Source organism: Rana temporaria, chromosome 2, assembly GCF_905171775.1.
Source record: "Rana temporaria chromosome 2, aRanTem1.1, whole genome shotgun sequence".
Classification (NCBI taxonomy): domain Eukaryota; kingdom Metazoa; phylum Chordata; class Amphibia; order Anura; family Ranidae; genus Rana; species Rana temporaria.
The window spans coordinates 459,849,605-459,872,453 of record NC_053490.1 but is presented as its reverse complement, the minus strand read 5'-3'; the positions used below and the strand labels follow the sequence as shown (position 1 = coordinate 459,872,453).

At 43.7% G+C, this 22,849-nt stretch overlaps 1 protein-coding gene across 5 annotated transcripts in view; it reads right to left on the bottom strand.

The window, feature by feature from the left end:
* The window catches only part of ABR (ABR activator of RhoGEF and GTPase), a 612,111-nt gene that overhangs the window by 73,619 nt on the left and 515,643 nt on the right, over positions 1 to 22,849 (bottom strand). For all 5 annotated transcript variants that reach the window (XM_040338587.1, XM_040338588.1, XM_040338589.1 and 2 more), the window contains 2 exons: positions 21,618 to 21,715; positions 18,337 to 18,468 (listed from right to left, as the gene is read on the bottom strand). In XM_040338587.1, coding sequence (XP_040194521.1) covers positions 18,337 to 18,468; positions 21,618 to 21,715 — 230 coding nt within the window. The remainder of the gene's footprint in view (positions 1 to 18,336; positions 18,469 to 21,617; positions 21,716 to 22,849) is intronic.

Sequence of the window (22,849 nt, the reverse complement as noted above, 5' to 3'; positions counted from 1 at the left end):
CATGTACTGTGACATACTGAAGCAGAGCATGACCCTTTGGAGACTGAGCCGCAGGGCAGTAATCCAACATGATAACAACTCCAAACACACCTCCAAGACAAGCACTGCCATGCTAAAGAAGCTGAGGATGAAGGTGATGGACTGGCCAAGCATGTCTCCAGACCTAAACCCTATTAAGCATCTGTGGGGCATCCTCAAAAGGAATGTGGAGGAGTGCAAGGAAGAGGACTCCAGTGGCAACCTGTGAAGCTCTGGTGAATGCCTTAACCCTCTTGGGCATGGAGGTGATGGAAAATAATGGTGGCCACACAAAATATTGACACTTTGGGCCCAATTTGGACATTTTCACTACTCTACTCACTTTTGTTGCCAGTGGTTCATACATTACCTGCTTGCTGACCAGCCATCCTCATTATACTGAGGCAGTTTGGCACAGCTGCGCAAACAGTTGTAGGTGTACGTGAGCCGCTTTAAGAGCTATGGAGGGGCCCGCGTCGCGACGATGAAGCCGATGCACTTGGCCGCAATGTTCGCGGCGAACCGATATATATATAAATGTCAATGATCTCAAAAGTGTCCGATCTGTCCGCCGCAATCCTACTAAAAATCGGAGATCACCGCCAGTACTAGTAAAAAAAATAATAATAAAAATGCCATAAATATATTCCCTTATTTGTAGACGCTATAACTTTTACGCAAACTAATCAATACACGCTTATTGCGTTTTTTTTACCAAAAATATGTAGAAGAATACATATTGGTCCAAACTGATGAAGATATTTGTTTATTATTTTGGATACTTAATATTTTTTTCAAATTGTCGCTCTTATTTTTGCTTATAGCGGAAAAAAAAACCTGCAGAGGTGATCAAAATTCCACCAAAAGAAAGCTCTATTTGTGGGGAAAAAAAGGACATCAATTTAATTTGGGTACAACATTGCATGACCGCGCAATTGTCAGCTAAAATGACGCAGTGCCGTATCGCAGAAAATGGCCTGGTCAGGAAGTAACTTCTTCTGGGGCTGAAGGAGGTTAATGGCTGTGTGTTGAGTTATTTTGAGGGGACAGCAAATTTACACCGTTATACAAGCTGTACACTCACTACATTACATTGTAGCAAAGTGTCATTTATCCAGTGTCGTCACATGAAAAGGTAAAATAAAATATTTACAAAAACTTGAGGGGTGTACTCACTTTTGAGAGATACTGAATATATCGTTTTTATATATATATATATATATATATATATATATATACACACATGAGTTTTCGCCTCGAAAGACATTTACGTTCTTTGTTTCAATTTTGCCACATTTTAATACTTAACATTTCCTCATTGTAATAGTGGTGTTGGAGGAAGGGCCACATCTGGCTCAGGGGCCCCCAGAATGTACAGGAGAGAATGTGAAATAGAGAAGATATTTAACAACATGAATGTGAAATATGTTTTGTACTTTTGATCAATACCAGCTGCCATCACTTCCATATATAATACAAACTAATTAAACCATGCAGCAAACAAAGTCTTATTTTTGGACTGGAATTTAATTTATGATACTAGAAATTTTATTATTGGGCGGCAAGAACTGGGGAAAATTGTTTTACTCTTTTGAAAGTCTGTTTCTTTACATATATTCATAATTAGGTCTATATTTACAGTGCCTTGGATGGTATTACAGAGTCCTTAAATGGAAGCCTTTTGGAATACAACTTTTGTTGGCGGTCTTAGGATAAGTGAAAGGAATTGAATACTTTTTAGAAAGCGGTCAGCTATGACGGTCTATGCGTTTCTGTCACGACAGGTTTCCTTTAGAACTTTTTAATTTATTCCAAGCCACCCAAACCAATGTTAAAAAAAAGTATGTGCTACAGTTTCCACATGCTTCCCCTGGGTGTGACTGAAGGCTTTCCAGTGCTCCAAGAAAACCCAACAGGTCCACTTGTGTGCTTGATCTTCTTGTGGGCGTTTCTCAGCGACATTAGTAATCATTATCTAAATCAGGGGTCTTCAAACTATTGCCCTCCAGTTGTTCAGGAACTACAATTCCCATCATGCCTAGTCATGTCTGAATGTCAGTGTTTTACAATGCCTCGTGGGATGTGTAGTTCCGCAACACCTGGAGGGCCGTAGTTTGAAGATCCCTGATCGAAATGTTCTGATATTGAAAGGACTGGGTGACCCTGGAGATGGGCATGGGCATCTCTGCAGAATCTTCTGGCAGATACAGAAGTTTATAACCTGGGTTGGATCTTCCTGGCAGATAGGTAGTGTTCTGAGATTAGGCTGGCTTGGGGCCTATGGCAGACCATAGATGTAATAAGAGCATAAACAAGATTTGTCAGTCAATGTTTTCTCTTACATATATGCATAGCTCCCAACTGTCCCTGATTTGGAACAATGTCCCTCATTTTGGTCTGATCCAGGGGTAGGCAACCTCGGCCCTCCAGCTATTTTGAAATTACCATGAGACATTGCAAGAACCCTGACAATCACAGGCATGACGGGTTTTGTAGTTTCACCACAGCTGGAGTGCCGAGGTTGCCTACCCCTGGTCTGATCTATATATTTGTATATAAAATGCACTTTTTATCAGTTTCCCAGTGCTTATCCTTTCATCTAATTTATAAATTGCTGCATTTGTACATGTCAAATGCCAGTATATAGGAATAGAAGTGGTTAAAAAAAAAAAAAAAACTATTACGTTTAATATATTTTTTGTACAATTCTCATTTAAGAGGGCATGACAGGGGGCGTGTCCTATGCCTACATACTTTTTCTAATAGGTGTCCTTCATTCCCATCTCAAAATGTTGGGTGGTATATATGGGCTGCCTTAGGCGGCCATTTGTGCTACTCTAATAAATCTCACCCCCTGCAAAGAGGGTTGCCTCGGGCTGTAGTCCTGTCTGTGTGTGCGTGTATGGCCCCACACAGTCAGCTCAGTATTGCCGTCTGTTAAAAGTGCAGATTCAGCATAACAGAGCAGTGTTTACTGCCTGTGCACTGCAACTGTCACATGGGCAGTTGCAGTGGCTGTTAGGGCTGTGCTCATTGATGCATCATTGAAACAGAAGTTTAGGATTAAAAAACCCAAACATTTACACACACCTAGGTGGTTGCAGCATTGATCCAATGCTGCCACTACATCCAGAACTAAACGATCAAAGACTGATGATCGCTCAGTTCACAGTGAGCAGAGGATCGGTGACTGGCAGTCACCGGCTCTCTGCTCTGCACCTCCAGCGCTCACTGGAGCACCAGGTTGAAGAGGCTGGCTCAGTGTCCCAGCAGCAGCTGAGCCAGCTGCCGGTTCAGGCATCTGGGTGGATCCCAACATTAAAGTCGGGCTCTCTCCAGAGTCTGGACCGGCTGAGTGACGTCATCCGACAGCGGGCTATAGCGGAGTTTGGGTCATAGGAGTGCAGAACAAAGTGCACTCCTGTGATCCCCAGAAGTATGTGAACTCTGTCAGCCACAGGGGCCAGACAGGGAGCTCAGTAACGCCAAGCATGTTTTACTATGTGTTACTGAACTGCACTGAGGACCCAGTTTCTGTTATGGACATCATGCTGCCCGTCACTGTGTCTACATCAGTGCTGCCCAAGCCTGCGGCCTCACTTGTTAGTGTATCTAAATCTTCTAGTACATTAAACACTCCCCTCCCCCCAGATTACCAATGCTACTGTCCAAGGGTGTCTGTGTTCACTCATCCAGAGTGAAAAAAAGCATAAAAAAACGAATACAGCCATCACATCTAATGATTGGTAAGATGCAATATATTACATTTTTGTTTAAAAACAACATTTACAATACATTGTTAACAGTTTAACGTGTAACAAACTCCAATTATTCAAAGTAATAGTAATAAAAGAAAAACACGAAGCAGAATCCAGGAACAAAAGCAGAGGCTCACACAAGTCCACAACCTCCCCCTCCACAGCAAACATCCCTTTTTAACTTATGTATGGACGGCAGAAGGCTGTAATGTGATGCTTATAATACAGGATGTGTTTTAAAATGTCCTTGTTTGTAGTTTTGGCAGGAGATGAAACATCTTTCACAGAGAGATATAAAATGCATGTCTTGTGTGTCCCATAACCATATCCCTAATATGGTTTAGCCTTTCCAGTGCAATTAGCCTAAATATGGCAACAACATGTCTTTATTTCAGGCCTAGAGCACACAAATCCCTTGCAGTGGAAACAAAGAGAACACGTCGAGCATAAGGGCAACTAAAAAGACCAAAAGAAACCAATTACGCTTCCAACCTACACCCACCACAGTCACATCTGTATTTCTGCAACGCGTTCATGAGCATTCTGCAATTTTCACGTACAGCGGTCAGAAACCAATGTATTTTCATTGGATAAATTCCATCTCTCTCTCTATATATATTATATATATATATATATATATATATATATATATATATATATATATATATATATACACATATACACACACACACACACACACACACAGTATCTCACAAAAGTGAGTACACCCCTCACATTTTTGAAAATATTTTATTCTATCTTTTCATGTGACAACACTGAAGAAATTACACTTTGCTACAATGGAAAGTAGTGAGTGTAAAGCTTGTATAACAGTGTAAATTTGCTGTACCCTCAAAATAACTCACACAGCCATCAAGTATACCCCCAAGTGAAAATGTTCAAATTGTGCCCAATAAGCCATTTTCCCTTCCCGATGTCATGTGACTCATTAGGGCTACAAAGTCTTAGGTATAAATGGGGAGCAGGCGTGTTAAATTTGGTGTCATCGCTCTCACTCACACTTTTTGAGAATCTAAAAAAAAAAAATAATAGTTGCTCTACATGAAGATGGCCTAGGCTATAAGAAGATTGCCAAGACCCTGAAACTGAGCTTCAGCATGGTGGCCAAGACCATACAGCGGTTTAACAGGACAGGTTCCACTCAGAACAGGCCTTGCCATGGTCAACCAAAGAAGTTGAGTGCACGTGCTCAGCATCATATCCAGAGGATGTTTTTAGGAAATAGATGTATGAGTGCTGCAAACATTGTTGCAGAGGTTAAGAGGGGCGGGTCAGCCTGTCAGTGCTCAGACCATACACCGCACACTGAATCAAATTGGTCTGCATGGCTGTCATTCCAGAAGGAAGCCTTTTCTAAAGATGATGCACAAGAAAGCAGTTTGCTGAAGGCAAGCAGACTAAGGACATGGATTACTGAAACAATGTCCTGAGGTCTGTTGAGACCAAGATAAACTTATTTGGTTCAGATGGTGTCAATCGTGTGTGGCGGCAACCAGGTGAGAAGTACAAAGACAAGTGTGTCTTGCCTACAGTCAAGCATGGTGGTGGGGGTGTCATGGTCTGGGGCTGCCTAAGTGCTGCCGACACTGGGGAGCTACAGTTCATTGAGGGAACCATGAATGCCAACATGTACTGTGACAAATACTGAAGCAGAGCATGATCCCCTTTCCTTTGGAGACTGGGCCACAGGGCAGTATTTCAACATGATAATGACCCCAAACACACCTCCAAGATGACCACTGCCTTGCTAAAGAATCTGAGGGTATGTTTCCAGACCTAAACCCTATTGAGCATCTGTGGGGCATCCTCCAACAGAAGGTGAAGGAGCGCAAAGTCTATAACATCCACCAGCTCTGTGATGTTGTCATTGAGGAGTGAAAGAGGACTCCAGTGGCATCCTGTGAAGCTCTGGTGAACTCCATGCCCAAGAGGGTGAAGGCAGTGCTGGAAAATAATTGTGGCCACAAAAAATATGGGTGTGTGTTTATATATATATATATATATATATGAATTAGAGCGGAGACTGTCCTTGTCCACATCAGTGCCTAACCTCACAAATGCACTTCTGGAAGAATGGTCTGGAAGAATGGTCAAACATTTCCAGAGACACACTCCTAAACCTTGTGGACAGCCTTCCTAGAAGAGTTGAAGCAGTTATAGCTGCAAAGGGTGGGCCAGCTCAATATTGAACCATATGGACTAAGACTGGGATGCTATTGAAGTTCATATGCATGCAAAATACTTATGGCAATATAGTGCATAATTAAAAAAAAAACATAAAAAAATAATAAACTTTAACAATAAAAATATATCTCTCGTCCTCTAATTTATTATATATATATATATATATCTATATATAAAGCAATAAAGCTTATGTTCTCATGGAGGAGTGGAAAATATATATATATACACACAAGAAGAGCAGGAGAGAAAAAAATAAATTTTTATGAAAAAAAAAAAACGTTTAATCATTTTTAAAATGTTTTTTTGGACACATATATTTCTATATATCTTTTCTCGTAATAAAATCCCGTCAAAATGTGCTCTCATGTTATCTCATGTGAATGAGGTCTAAAAATGTAAAGGTTTTAGTGGTTTAACATGTTTCAAGTATTTTTCTAGTTCAGTAAGAGCAAGCGATTAGATGTCATCATTTATTCTCTGGGAACATCATCTGACTGGCAATAATGTTTAACAGTTAAGCTTCTTGGCTATTTCTATGCTCCCGTTTTCTCTAAAATAACTATAATGGGTTCCATGTCTCTGGGCAATCAGTGCCTCTCTGTACATCCAGATCACATGTATCATCTATTCTGGGTAATTATACAGTTACCAGTTGTTTCAAATGTGTAATTCTGACAATTCATCTGTCATGATTCTTGTGTGTCCCGTTCTGCTTTTCCTCAAGGCAGACACCAGAGATGAAAAGTGTGTGTGTGGAACTGTATCTGTGCATCATAAACTAAAAAATGCCATTTTAAATAGAAGTATTCAAAGCTTTTCTGGCCCTTTCTTCTGTTCTGGGTCACAAGAGTGCACTTAATTTTGCAGCCAATAGCAGGTTAAAGCCACGGTCAGCTGACATCCCAGAGCCGGTCCATATGGTTATCCACTCAGGTGCACGAATGACAGCTGGATGCGGCCATCACTGCACAGCTAAAAGCTGAAGTCAGCCGAGACAGCCCCCTCTACAGCTCAGCACTCCACTAAGTGCTGGAGGGGCAGAGTGACGAGTGATGACTGACGCTGTCCGGTCTGAGCAGACAAAGAACTGAGCTATCAGTGGTCATGTGATTGCTCAGTGCATGGGCTAAGAGCTGGTGGGGGAATGCTACAGCATCAGACCTATGCCACACCCACAAAAGGTGAGTACAGTAATACTTTGGATTTAGAGCATAATTCATAATGCTTGGAATCCAAAACACTTGTATATCAAAGCAAGTTACCCCATAAGAAATAATGGAAACTCAGATGATTCGTTCCACAACCACTGCTGGTGTATGCCGTACTGTATGTGGCCAGAGATGTGGGGGCGCTGGTGTATGCGTACTGTATGTGGCCAGAGATATGGGGGCGCTGGTGTAAGCAGTACTGTATGTGGCCTGAGGTGCGGGGGCGCTGGTGTATGCACTGCTGTATGTGGCCAGAGGTGCAGGTGAGCTGGTGCATGCTGTACTGTATGTGGCCAGAGATGCGGGGGCACTGGTGTATGCAGTACTGTATGTGGCCTGAGGTGCGGGGACGCTGGTGTATGCAGTACTGTATGTGGCCAGAGATGCGGGGGCGCTGGTGTATGCAGTACTGTATGTGGCCAGAGATGCGGGGGTGCTGGTGTATGCAGTACTGTATGTGGCCTGAGGTGCGGGGACGCTGGTGTATGCAGTACTGTATGTGGCCAGAGATGCGGGGGCACTGGTGTATGCAGTACTGTATGTGGCCAGAGATGCGGGGGCACTGGTGTATGCAGTACTGTATGTGGCCTGAGGTGCGGGGACGCTGGTGTATGCAGTACTGTATGTGGCCAGAGATGCGGGGGCGCTGGTGTATGCAGTACTGTATGTGGCCAGAGATGCGGGGGCGCTGGTGCATGCTGTACTGCATACGCCGGCCGGACGTACGTTTTGGAATCGGCGTATGTAGCTCATTTGCATATTTTTCGCTTAACTATACGGAAGCGCCACCTAGCGGCCAGCGTAAATATGCAGCCTAAGATACGACGGCGTAAAACACTTACGCCGGTCGTATCTTAGGGAAATCTATGCGTAACTGATTCTATGAATCAGGTGCATAGATACGACCGGCCGGACTCAGAGATACGACGCCGTATCTGGAGATATGCCGGCGTATCTCCTCTCTGAATCTAGCCCAGTATCTATAAAATAATATGCAAAGTGGTTGAAAAGGAAACTTCAGAATGGCAAAAAATGATTTTATTACAAATTATGTGAGCAGACTGCAGCTCCTCTTTAAAAATGTTTTATTTTTTTAGGGAAACAAACCAAAGGCTGTTTGAGGTCTAGACCCTCATTAGAAATCTGCTATGAGGTGGTCTTGTTTTTTGGGACAAGATACTAATGATGTTTTTTTTATTTTAAAGGGTATCAGCGGCATCCTCTTACAACCATTCTGTTTTAGTGTGGATAATGTCATATTAGGGCTTACACTTCAACAGCCCTCACACACCTATCTGCGGGCTGTAAAATACTAGTGCCCTCTGTGATTAAAAAATTCAGGATATCAATGTATCACAATGTTGGTGTTCAGATGTAGAGTATAAACAAAATACGAGGACTTGTATATGACAGATGTAGTAACTCTCCCATCAGTGCAGGGGATGGCTTATAAGCACGCGTCTCTTCTCCAGTAAGCTGTCAATCATAGCCCAGGGTCACTAGCTGCCAGCATGAAGTTGACCTTTCTTGCCACCCTGCACTCCCCAACAATCTGATCCAGCAATTCATAAGTGTTTCCTGCTGAATAGCCCCTTATGAAGAATTTATCAGCAAATACGGAGTGTGGGTGGCCGGGCACCTTTAGACCTTCAGGGCTAGCATTTTATTTTTAGTCCTGCCTAAAGAACTGAAGAAGTAGAACAAACATTACACCTACTTTGGGAGGATGAAATTAGCACAAGAATACATAAAAGTAGAACCAAAGAGATTGAAGGCCACCCAAACTGATTAGGACTTTCTCTTTAAAAGTCCCGGCCAAACATATGTCTAGTCAGATCTGCACAGACCAGCTGTTTGGGATCCCTGACATATTTTTAGGTCTTCTTGGAGAAAATCGAAACAATAATGCCTATGTGCTCCACTGTGGTACAGTATGAAAAACATTCTTTTAGAATGAGATCTGAGCAGATAATCAGACAGTGAATGGGCTGCCCTAGGTGTGATGACGCATGAAAAACTTGCAAAAACAACGCAAGCTTGGAATGCGTGTTTCTGCTACGCTCAGAAGCCTAATACTGGAGGTATGTTACTGGCCATGTCACCAGGTGAAAACAGAGGGGAAAAGCTTAGAGAAAAGAAAACTAATGCAACCACCACATCTAAAGATTGGTAAATGGTAAAATATAACATTTTTGGTTCGTGTTTTAAGGCCTGGTTCACACTGGTGCGTTTTGACATGCCATTTGGCATGTCAAATCGCATGTCAAAACGGCGGTATTTGCCGCAAATTGCCGGCAATGGCAACGTCCTATCGGTGCGACGCAGCATCTGCGGCGCTGCGCCAATTTCAAAAAGTAGTTCCTGTACTAAAAGTAGTTCCTGTACTACTTTTTGCGATTTCGGCCCGCGATTTACATTGACATCTGTGCAGAAACCTGCACAGATATCTCTATAATCGCGGCCGAAATCGGGACTGCCAGCGGGAGTGAAATCGTGCAAGTTCAGCTGAACTCGCACGGCTTCACTCCCACAGCCCAGTGTGAACCTGGGCTAAAACTGCTTTAAAGCGGGGGTTCACCCAAAAAATTTTTTTTAACATTACATCTAGCATACTAAGGACATTTACTTTCGGCAGGTCATTTTTTTTTTCACCGTACATACCTTTATATTCTGATTTTGTCCAGGGCTTCCGGGTTCCGATGACTGCGGGACTGGGCGTTCCTTCGGTTTGATGATTGACGGCTTGTGAAACAGGTCCCCTGTCACACAACGCGCGTCACCAGATTTCCGGAAATAGCCGAGCTGCGAGTCGGCACTGTACGGCGCTTGCGCAGTCAGCTCTACACGGCGTATAGTGCCGACTCGCAGCTCGGCTATTTCCTGGAAATCTGGTGACGCGCGTTGTGCAACAGGGGACCTGTTTCACAAGCCGTCAATCATCGAACCGAAGGATAGGAACGCCCAGTCCCGCAGTCATTAGAACCCTGAGGCAGTGATAGGAACGCCTAGTCCCGCAGTCATCGGAACCCTGAGGCAGGGATAGGAACGCCTAGTCCCGCAGTCATCAGAACGCGGAAGCCCTGGACAAAATCAAAATATAAAAGGTATGTACGGAGAAAAAAAAAATGACCTGCTGAAAGTAAATGTCCTTAGTATGCTGGCTCTAATATTAGAAATTCGTTTTTAGGGTTAAATGCAGATAGTAATTCCCAGCCTATGACTTCCAGAGTAGTAAATTAACTAAAACATTGAAAAACAAGACACAAAAAGTGAATCTCTTCAATTCTAATCTGGGCAGCTGTCTGCACCTAATTACAGAGTACAAGAGGTACAACTAAAGAAAAGTTACTAGTCATGCATGTTGTACCTTTGTGACAGGTTAAAATGACCTTACAGATCTAACACCCTCTGCAGTACGCTCCATGCACCAAGCATGTCCTGTCATCATATTAACAAGTCTGTCACATTTGTTCCCACATTTCAGAATGAAGATGAATTAAATCAGCATCTGTCCCAGGAGGAGGAAAACCACTACTATAATTGGAGACAGAGGAGAGGGTCCTAAATGAAAAATAGTAATGTGCTCAATTCTGACTCATGTCCCCCATGAACATTCATACATGACAAAGCTCAGTTACTACAGAGGTTGTCTCCAAATAATTATCTGCAAGTCAATCAAATCCAGTGTGTTTCTGGATGATAGCAATGTCACAGAGCAAAAAAAATGTACAGTACTACAGCTAACACAATGCATATGCTCACAATATGTAAAGTATTACAGAAGTGAACCTAGAAAAAGCACAGCAAAAACTTGCACAAAACATATTCCTTGGCATTCATAAAGCGTGCCGTAGATATTTATGACACACATATGTCAAACACAAGGCCAGTGGGACGTGTCCGACCTGTCAGGCCTTATCATGTGGCCTTCCCACCCAGTTTTGCAGCTGGAGGTGGTGAAGCTCCATTCTGCCACCTCCAGCTCTTAACCCTCCACTTCTAGAAGCCTTCTGTGTTTACAACAGCTTTGATATCAGCAGCTCTTAGATCAAACAGATTGCTGTACGTATTCACGGCCGGGACAGATCTCCACAATGTGAGAGAGAGTACGATTTCCCTGCCGCCTACACAGGGAAGTACTAGAGCCAAATACACGGGCAGTAGAGCTGCCAACACAGGGGGTACTAGAGCCAAATACAAGGGTACTAGAGTCACCTACACAGGGAGGTACTAGAGCCAAATACACTAGTAGTAGAGGCGCCTACACAGGGAGGAACTAAAGCAAAATACTGTACATAGGTAGCAGAGCCGCCTACACAGGGAGGTACTAAAGCTAAATACATGGGTAGTAGAGTTGCCAACACAGGGAGGTGTACTAGAGCCGGGCTAGATAGGAGAAAGTGGAGATATAGGAAGCTTTGGAACTCTGCACTCTGTATATAGAATAATCCAGAACTCTGATAAAACCAGCCCTTTGAGGGCAACCATGCTGCTAATGCAGCCCATGATGCAATTGAGTTTGACACTCCTGGTTTAAGATGTCTTTCTTACGGTGATGCCACAAATGGCAGAACTTGTGATAGACTCATGTATGTGTCGGTAAGGTGTATGCGAGTCTCACAACTGTAAAAGAGCACATAGAAGGGCGCAAATGCCTAGTACATTACCAAAGATCTAAGTAACAAGCCTAACAAATCCAATGGTCAACCAGTGTGGCATCAACTGGCCTGACTGGTAAGTAGCAGTGTTGGCAAACTGATTAATTTCAAGGACGAACCCCCTTTCTCAGAGCTATTTATTTTGGTTTTCCGTGTCTTAGGAGGGCTGCATTGTTAAAACATTTCACTAGAAGTATAGACTCCACATAGTAACGTGATCTAGTAACTGCCCCTTTGAGAAATGGAGTGGTCGTTTGTTTGTGTACACCTGTCACAAGCTCTCTGTGACGTGGCAAAGATTTACAACAGAAAACCTATTCCAAGAAACTGGGAGAGTAAGGCTACATTCACACTGGCAATTAAGGCTGGGGCGAACGGTAGCGGCAGTGTCTGCTGAAGATGATGATTCCTGACACTACAATTCATCACCTCAATTACCGATAAGAATGTAGCCTAATGGAAAGGTTTTCAATAACTGTTCATAAAGAACCTAAAGAGGAACCTAAAGACAAATTTGGTCACAGAATTGTCTCAAAGATGCAACACAAAATAAACAATTTACTCCAACATGAAAGAGGTCTCATTTGTCTCCACTGCCTTACCTTGGATCTGGCAGAATGTCTTTCTGAAGTTGTCACAATAACAGTGCCATACACTAAAAGTGTCCAAAAATGTATTACTTCAATTTGTTGTACACATCAGTGCCAACAATGAAAATGGCTTCCTACTACATGCACACCAACAGAAATGTGTTGCAAATGCCCTATTGAGTCACCTCCATACAATTTTCAACAAATATGACTGAGTTTTGAGAATTCAAAATGCTACATTACAATGCTCCAAGGCCCTTTTCACACGGGCCGGATACGCTTGACAGACTCTGCTTGCTCGGCAGGGATCGATCCACTGATCCCCATAGAACAGGCGGATGACAGGTCCGTCTCCACTCACTGTGCTGAGAAGGACCTGTCAGAGTTTTGCTGTCCTCTATGGGGAGATCAGATAAAAACAGACCACCTGTTAGTTTTAATCCGATCTGCCAGATGGATGGAAAATAGGACCACAAACCGTCTGGATTTGGCGGACAGGATCAGATCGAATAGTGGCGGGTGTCAGCGGACATGTCACCACTGACATCCGCTGCCCAATAGGGGTGAATAGAGCATTCGATCAGGTCCGCCTAAAAAAACTGATAGGCGGACTTGATCGGATAGCCTGTGTGAAAGGGCCCTTAGGCCCCTTTCAGAAGGGAGGACGCTAGCAACAGATCTACCTGCTCAGCAGAGCGGACACAGCCGTTCTCCACTATGAGCGTTTTTTTTATAGAAAACATAATTCATTTTTTAGACTTAGTATTTATTTATTTTTCTTTGCAAGACCTATAAAAAATATATATTACAATCCTCAGTTAGGTACACAATATGCAAAAAGCAGATTACCATAACTTGAAATCTGATTGGATGCTATAGATTACTGCAATTAGTACTGCTTTTATGTATTGATCTAGGGGAAGCTTCTAGGAAACAGACAAAAGAAACTCAAAAACAATAGGTTTAAAATGTGACTGCAATTTATGTATCTTACTCCTCATTCAATGAAATATAGTTCAATGACCACGGTGTTAACATAACAGCCTTGCAGCACTGGAGTCCTGTGTCAGCTACTACTGGAAACAGTCTGCATGGAGTATGTGTGTTCTTACTATGTCTGTGTAAATTTCCTTAAGTTTTTCCAAAGTAACAAAAATACTGTACTTGTAGGCTAATCATCTTCCACATAAAGTGGACCGTGTGTGTGGGTGCCTGAACATATTAGATTGCAAGCACAAGGGAATATTAATGTCTCTATATGCCAGCACTATATGATTAAATATGTTCCCACACATTGATAGCAGAGACGTTTATGGACAATTAAGCCTATCAATTTAGCAGATCTTCAAACTTCAGAGAGTCGTTATGACATGGCGGGTCATCATCACACAACTGAGAAAAGACATACTACATCCTGACCATTTTCTCACAGATGGCTGGGACCTCGCCATCCAATCAGTTACTGCATTTTCCACAGCCAGCTCCAAACGTGGGAGTTACAATGCGAGTTTTAGCCATTTTCATGCTTATCAGAAAGAAAACAAATTACGATCAACCTACAGAAATAAATGTATTTCCAACCAGTGGCAGCTGGTAAGATAATAAACTCTGATGAAGGCTTTTTTAAATAAAGTGACCCCCCCCCCTCCTGTCACAGCAGAATTATATATTTCAATAAGGCCTATTTCTAGGTCACGGAAGGTGAAGCATACATTAGCCAAGCAGTACCAGCCTCTTTCAAGTTTCGGTGGTCATAATTAAAGCAATATTCCATGTGATGTACCATACGGTGTGAGCCCCATGCGGAGTGTGGGACTGGATAAAATATGAACCTCTCCTTTATTAGTGAGCTCTGGTTCCTGAGAACACTGCACCTCGCTGAGGTGACCCCAGTTCAAGGGGAGGAGATAATTACATAGAATATCTGGGGCCTTGTATGGGGTACCACAGACTGACAGGAGATCTCCTGTGAGGGAAGGAAGGAATTAACTGTTTTACATTCCTGATCTTTCCCTGAAGACCAAACGCAGGAGAAGAGATCGGAGACCCCCCCTTTCCCCCCCGCAAGGTTTAAAAGTAATGAGAAACATGACAATTACTGCAAGTTTAATGCGTTACATCACTCAGAATTTACACACGGGACCTTCACAGAGAGCACAGGATTGTGACATTAGCATGCTGAAAATACCAAACCTTATGAAGGAATCAATCTCTTACAGCAAGACTTTTCTACGGGAGCACAAAACGCTTACACAGCAAAACTCTCCATTTCCATTACAAATATGATATTCCAATGGCATGCATGTGCTAACAAAATCCTTAAAAAAATGCAAAACTTTGCAGGAAACGTAAGATGTCCATTTTCCCAAGAGGAATAAAGCTGGCCAAAAATGGGCAGATATATATTTTTTGACCCGGTGAATTAGCATTTTTTTTTTTGTAAATTGAAACTTGTAGTATCAGTAGGAAAATGCCTGCCATCATGGTGGGAAACCTCTCTCAGTGGATGGCAGAAGGCCACTAAAGTACAGGGTGGGCCATTTATATGGATACACCTTAATAAAATGGGAATGTTTGGTGATATTAACTTCGAGGTAAAACACTGCTATTTTACCGCAATTTTAACGCTCCGCTATAGGCGTATTCAGTGTGAAAGGGGTCTAATGAAGAAACATCAGTGGCTGTCCTAGCTTCATTCAGCAAGAGCCCACAGCGTAGCACTCGCCGCATGTCACTGGAGAGCACATTCAACACATTTTATAAGTGGTCAGAAACTTGTAAATAACTCATGAAAGAATAAAGTTACGTTAAAAACCAAGCACACCATTGTTTTTCTTGTGAAATTCCCAATAGGTTTGATGTGTCGCATGACCCTCTTCCTATTGAAAAAACAAAAGTTGGGTTCAAAATGGCCGACTTCAAAATGGCCGCAAGGGTCACCACCCATCTTGAAAAGTTTCCCCCCTCACATAAACTAATGTGCCACAAACAGGAAGTTAATATCACCAACCATTCTCATTTTATTAAGGTGTATCCATATAAATGGCCCACCCCGTATATTATGTAAAGGTCAATCACCTTAATACCTGAATAATCTCTAATACCATGTGTTGAACACCTTTTTGGTTTGGTATTTCACAGCCAAGTATTTAAAAGATTAGATCCTTTCATTGGGTATAAGATGTGTCCATGCTTGGAAGACTAAGGTCCCTTTCACATTTGTACGACTTCAAAATTGCCCGATTTTACCTAAATTTTGCCATGATTTGCAGACGATTTTAAGGAATGCCTTTGTAGTTGGCATCAAAATCGGACCAAAGTAGTACAGGGACTATATTGAAGTCGTACCAATATGAATGGTTGTCGTTGGAAATTATGGGGAACGACTTGTCATGCTACTTTGCTGTCCCAAATCGTGGGACAAGTCGTACAAGTGTGAAAGGGGCCTAAAGCCTGGTACACACTGCTAGTATTTTTTTTCGGTCAAGCCAGCTGGACTGAATGAAAAAAAAAAAACTGACAGCTCAGAACAGCCAACAGGTTGTTAGTACAGCCCCCGCCAGCACACTCCAGGCAGCGTTCTCAGCCATTGGCTGATAGCACTGATTGGGAGCCAGTCAGCAGATCTTTTTTGGTCATGCCCCTTCGAAAGAAGCCAGATGAACAATGCAGCTTCTGTCGGATCGGCCCGAATGTCGTCCAATTTCTCCTAGACTGGCAGATGCCACCCGACATTTAGGCCCATGTGTACAAAGCTTTAAGCTGGCCGTACGTGGGTCGAATTCCGAACAAAATTTTCTTTAGAGCATCATAATAATGAAGTTATGGTCAAATTTCACACCATCAGCAATGGCCGAATTTCGTGTGGCCATTGAATTTGACTGATTGGGCGCGTGTTTTCTAATCAATGATGTAAGAATCGTGGGAGAAATCGAATCGAAAAAGAAATGCACATGAGCCGTGACCTAGAAAGAAAAGAAGAATCTCGGTCACAAGATTTCTTTTTTGTAGCAACATGAGGTGAAATTGAAGGCTTGGTTGTTCGAATTTCAAAATCAATGGTGGCATCATCGGAATACAAAAGGCACAGCATTTCTTATTTTCAAAAGAATTTTTTTGGGAATTTGACCCATGTCTGATGGAAAATACCTGTGGAGAGATACCGTTACCTTGCCTATTCAGGGCAAATTGAAATCAGACTCAGTTCACAAAAGGTAAAAAAGCATACTTTTCCAAAAAATGACAGTGAAATTAAAAATGATAGTTTCATAAATGAAAACAAAAATACTTATCCTTGTGTAAGAGCCTTACACAAGGACATTGATTTTTTTAAGCTCCTAGAAGTTATTACCATTTTTCTGCTCTTAAAAGCTAAATAGTGTTATCCTATGTGTCCATGCACACTACTTTAGGCTATTAGCATTTTTTAAACTTGGGTTTTTTTGAGCGCTTTTGCAGCAGAATATGCTGCATGCTCCTAAATGCTACCAGCAGCCTCTTTGAGCAAAAATGCCAATAAAATGCTAATGCTCCTAAAAGCTACCAAAATGCTACTAGAAGCTGGCACAAAAATGCGTTTATCAGCTTTTTTCATACAGTGTTTTTCTGGCTTTGTTTTTAGCTTATAATGTGCATGGAGCCTAAAGCTTCATGAATTTATGAGACTATTTTCTTTGCAAAGCATCTCACCCTTCAAACAAACTAATATTATTCCTCCACTGCAGCCAGTACGGAAATGCTAATGCTAGGTACACACTATCATATTTTTTTTTCGTTCAATACAGCGGGCTGAACAAAAGAAAAACTGGGGCGCTCGGCTTCCTGTACCAACTATTCCATGTTAGTACAGGGATCTCCCTGCTGAGCTATTGTGCTCTGACAGGGGGACAGCCTCTCCTAGAACACACTGGTCAGTGCTCGCAGCCAGTGGCTGCGACCGCTGATCAGCAGTTTTTTGGGCACGCCTGAATGTCCAGCTTCTGTCGCACAGTCTGCTGTACACACAGGCTGAATTTTGGCTGGTTTCTGTTAACCCAGCTGATATTCCTCCCATTTGTACGGGGCTTTAGTCTTAGGCTGGGTACACATGGGTCAAATTTCGGCTGCTTCAACAGGAACAGGCCATCAATAGGCCCTTGAATATGTCAGCCTTTCTGAGAGAAGCTGGCCTGGCTATTCGCCTTTGTTGAAGGGACATGCTGGAAAACCAGCATCCAATCAACACTTGCAGCCCATGGCAGTCCCCCTGTCAGACCCCTAAGGCACAGTGGGGGAGATCGCCGCACTAACATCGCGTGTACCAGGCTTCAGATGCTAGGGGGTAGAGTGGTGAAGTCATGTCCATTGTCACGTCACAATGCTTGAGCCTACTGATTAGCTTCTAAATCTGAGCACTCTGGCATAGTAGGAGGTTACATGCTCCCCCATACCTGGAAACACAGGGTATTGTTCCTGGCTGTGAGGAAGAAAGGAGTGGCACAAGGTGATAGTCATTAAGTCAGGAGTGGGCCTCTGCAAAGACACAGACACTTTCCTCTCAATAAACAAGTGTTATTTGCTGTTCATTCTGCCCACTACCCTGGAAAGGGAATTATGTAAGGTCAACAATTAGGAATCTAATAAACCTTTGATGGAAAAGCCCTTAAAATACATTTGAATGCTCAGAAGCAGTTGAAGCCTTGCACCATATGGCTTCTGTTTAACTTTCATTAACCTGCCCTATGCAATTCACCTGGTGCATTCTGGGTCGCCCTGTTCTCAGTACCGGCAGAAGTTCAGTCTTGTATAAGTAAATGGAATGCAATGCAAACATGGCTCTGTATATAAACCATTTACACAGCAGTAAATACTGCAACACAGTTGTCTAAAAAAAAAAAAAAAAAAAAGGCAAAATTCCTACCAGAATCTGTCCTTTGCCCATAATCCTGTCCACAATCTCATTGTTGTCTTTGTTGATCTTACTTTTATCATAGCACTTTTCATAACATAAGATCCGCAGATATTGTGAACCTTCCAGCTCAATTTCAAATTCCTACATGATTGAAGAAGATAGTTTCAATTGCAATACTCAATATAAAAGAACACATCAATACAACAATCAGTAATAATGTCAGGCTGGCAAACCTAGTTTTGCACAGTGATCTGCATAACAAATTGTAGATTTAACTGTTCATTTGTACGATACATCTCAGTTCCCTCAATTCATGTTTCCCAAATGGAATATAAAAGGCCCCTTCCTCCTCTGATATCATGTTTTTGCACTTGCTTTGCCTAGATTTTGTAATCTGCACCATCTATTACTTAAAAGAGATTCATTTTATATTATCAGCAATGCTTATATTGGATGGTCACAAACAGGGGCGTTGCTAGGTCTACAAAAGATCTGGGGCTAGAGCCCACAAGCAGCAAAGTAAAGAAAGTCATATGCTTGGGCGGGCATACACATATATAGATTATACTGTACACGTGTGTGAGTGTGTGTATGGTATATAAAATATTGTTGCATATCTGAGTGCGGATCCCCCCTTACATCAGGGGCCCTCAGAAAGCCCCCCCACTTACACCAGGGCCCTCAGAAAGCCCCCCCACTTACACCAGGGCCCTCAGAAAGCCCCCCCACTTACATCAGGGCCCTCAGAAAGACCCCCCTACATCAGGGTACCCAGAGCCCACCTCATTACATCAGGGTCCCCAGAGCCCCCCCTCATTACATCAGGGACCCCAGAGCCCCCCCCCCCCCTCATTACATCAGGGACCCCAGAGCCCACCTCATTACATCAGGGTCCCCAGAGCCCCCCTCATTACATCAGGGTCCCCAGAGCCCCCCCTCATCACATCAGGGTCCCCAGAGCCCCCCCTCATTACATCAGGGTCCCCAGAGCCCCCCCTCATTACATCAGGGTGCCCGGAGAGCCCCTTCCTTACATAAGGGTCCCCAGAGAGCCTCCCCCTTACATCAGGGCCCCCAGAGAGCCCCAGGGCTCAGGAGTGCGCTACATAAAGAATGCAGGCTTAGCTGTGCCCATCTATGCAGCCTCACCAGTGTCCAGTGAAGCAGCCTCACCTGTGCCGGCCCAGGAATGGAGCCTCACCTGTGCCCACAGCTCCACCTCACCAGTGTTCAGCAATGTAGCCTCATCTGTGCCCACATCTCAGCCTCACCTGTGCCCACATCTCAGCCTCACCTGTGCCTACATCTCAGCCTCACCTGTGCCCACATCTCAGTCTCACCTGTGCCCATCCAACGCGGCCTCACCTGTGCCCATCCAACGCGGCCTCACCTGTGCCCATCCAACGCAGCCTCACCTGTGCCCATCCAACGCAGCCTCACCTGTGCCCATCCAACGCAGCCTCACCTGTGCCCATCCAACGCAGCCTCACCTGTGCCCATCCAACGCAGCCTCACCTGTGCCCATCCAACGCAGCCTCACCTGTGCCCATCCAACGCAGCCTCACCTGTGCCCATCCAACGCAGCCTCACCTGTGCCCATCCAACGCAGCCTCACCTGTGCCCATCCAACGCAGCCTCACCTGTGCCCATCCAACGCAGCCTCACCTGTGCCCATCCAACGCAGCCTCACCTGTGCCCATCCAACGCAGCCTCACCTGTGCCCATCCAACGCAGCCTCACCTGTGCCCATCCAACGCAGCCTCACCTGTGCCCACCCAACGCAGCCTCACCTGTGCCCACCCAACGCAGCCTCACCTGTGCCCAGGAATGCAACCTCACCAGTGCCCACATCGCCCTCCCGTGTCAGAGGCCCAGAGAGGAGAGCCGGTCAGATCATCACACAGGCCGGCATCGCCCGCTGTGTCAGCTTTAATTTGAATCGCCTGGTGCCGTTTGTCCAGTAAGTTTTGCCTCCTGGATCGGCTCTCACCTATGATAGGCAGCTCACGTCAGTTGGACAAGTGTGCTGTCTGTCAAAGAAGCCATACCAGGAGGCGGGACTTTGTGACGGCGGGTGCCCAGCGATTCAAATTAAAGCTGACACAGCGGAAGACAACAGACTGACACCCGCCAGTAGTGTTTAGCACCCAGGGCGGACTGCCCTCCCCCCCTGGCCTCAGCACCCGCCATGGTCACCCTAGAGACTTGGGGCTATGGGCCCCAAAAGCCACCCCCTAGCAACGCCACTGGTCACAAAAAAACTATTGTTTGTATTGCAATATAAGCTTACTTGACACATCTCCTTTCATGTTGTGAGTTCTGCCTGCCTGCTGGCCATCTCTTTCCATAACTTCCTGGATTCCCTGCAGCTTCTCTTCTGCTGTATGCTCTTTCTCTTTTAAAAGCTTATACACACTATAAGGCTGCATTCACACCTGAGCGTTTCAAAGTTTGTATAGGTCACCAATGTAAAAAGCAGAAAAACGCTTGTAAATTGCCCCGAAGAAGCTCATGTTCTTTTTTGAGCTTAAGGCGTTTTTCATTTTCTTTAGGTGATAAAATGCTCAGATGTGAACAGGTGCCATTAAAATTAATGGGATTTTGCTTGTTTGTGTTTTTCAGCCTTTTTTTAGGCGTATTACAAACAGAAAACGCTCAGGTTTGAATGCAGCCTAAGAAACATTTTTATCCGAGGAACGATCGTATCGATTTTCTGATTGTGTGTACACAACTTTCGACAGCCGATTCCAACCTTCCGTAAGAAAATTTCCAAAGGGACAAACTCCAAAATATTTCTCGTACGTGAACAGAATGAACGGTTTTCATCTAATGCGCACTGTTTTTATACGTTTTTCATATGAGAAAAATATGAAACGGAAGACTGTGCATGATCAGAAACAATGTACAAGAAAAAGCCTTCGTCATACGAGAATTTTCGGCCCTTTATTTCTTCCTCAACAACGAGGTAAATCGGATGTTTGTTTCCCCGTTTTTCTTATAGTGTGTACCCCACTTAAGGCTTCATGTACACTTGGTCACCATTTCCTGTGGCCGGGGGCTTTAAAATCATGCTGCTTTAGCACAATGTCAAGATTCGTGGCAATTTGAACGCTTCCATTGTCGACAATAGGGTGTGACTTGTCATGCGATTTGGAATTGTCAAATCGCATGAGAAATAAAGTCTATTAACCATCATGTTCAATGTACATATTTTATTGAATTTTATTGAATTTTGGTTATCAGAGTTGTAGTACTCAAGTACATCAATTTGGGGGTGGTGCACAGCTTACCTCATTCCACTCAGGCTCAGTAGTGTCACGGAACACTCTGGTTTTTGCTTTGCTGACAAAATAACCAAAGGAATCCACTTCTAATGTGCAGTAGGGATCTGAAAGGAGACATAAAACGGATGTCAAATATGAGATAGTGGGATTATCCTAGTATTAATAATTTATTGTAGGAGATAACTTATGCGGATCTATGAAATACCAAAACTAGCATTTAGTTGGATGGGGTTTACCATAACATTGAACAGGATCTAATTTGACAGCTTGTATGTTCTGATGTGATGTCAGAACATGCTTTTTGCACACAGACATTAAAGGGGTTGTAAAGGTAAAAAATATTTTCCCTAAATAGCTTCCTTTACCTTAGTGCAGTCCTCTTTTACTTGCCTCATCCTTCCATTTTGTTTTTAAATGTCCTTATTTCTTCTGAGAAATCCTCACTTCCTGTTCTTCTGTCTGTAACTACACACAGTAATGCAAGGCTTTCTCCCTGGTGTGGAGAAAGCCTCTTGAGGGGGGAGGGGGCGAGCAGGAGTGTCAAGACACCCACTAACAAACAGCTCCTTTCTCTATCTGCAAAGTAGAGAGTGTCCAGACTTGCCTGCTCGTCCCCTCCCCCCTCAATAAGCTTTCTAAGGTAAAGGAAGCTATTTAGGGATTTTTACCTTTACAACCCCTTTAAGGCTGAGTTCACACTGCTGTACAGAGCAGCTCACAGCAGGAGTCTGGTGAGTCCCCATTCACCGTTTCAGGTCCGACTTCGTTCCAAATTTTCGGCTGAATTCAGACCTGAAACAGACGAGAAGATTCACAGGACTCCTGTGCAATTCGCTGCGAAGATATGTGAACCAGCTCCTTGGGAGCCGATCACAAGCTTCTGACATGCGAATTGGATGCGGAGTAACCGCAAAAGTGTGAACTCAGCCTTAAAGTAATTGTAAACTACAAAGCATATCCCTCTATAGCAGGGGTCCTCAAACTTTTTAAACAGGGGGCCAGTTCACGGTCCCTCAGACTGTTGGGGGGCCGGACTATAGTTTAAAAAACAGGAAAAAAAACAATACAATATTTAAAATAAAGAACAATTTTATTCAACATAAACTTGTTAGTATTTCACAGACTCCCCTCATCACAGAACCCCTCCACAACACAGACCCCCCTCATCACGGAACCACCCCATCACAGATTCCTCCCCCCAAAGATTCTCCCATATTAGGCCCCCCGTCACAAGCCCC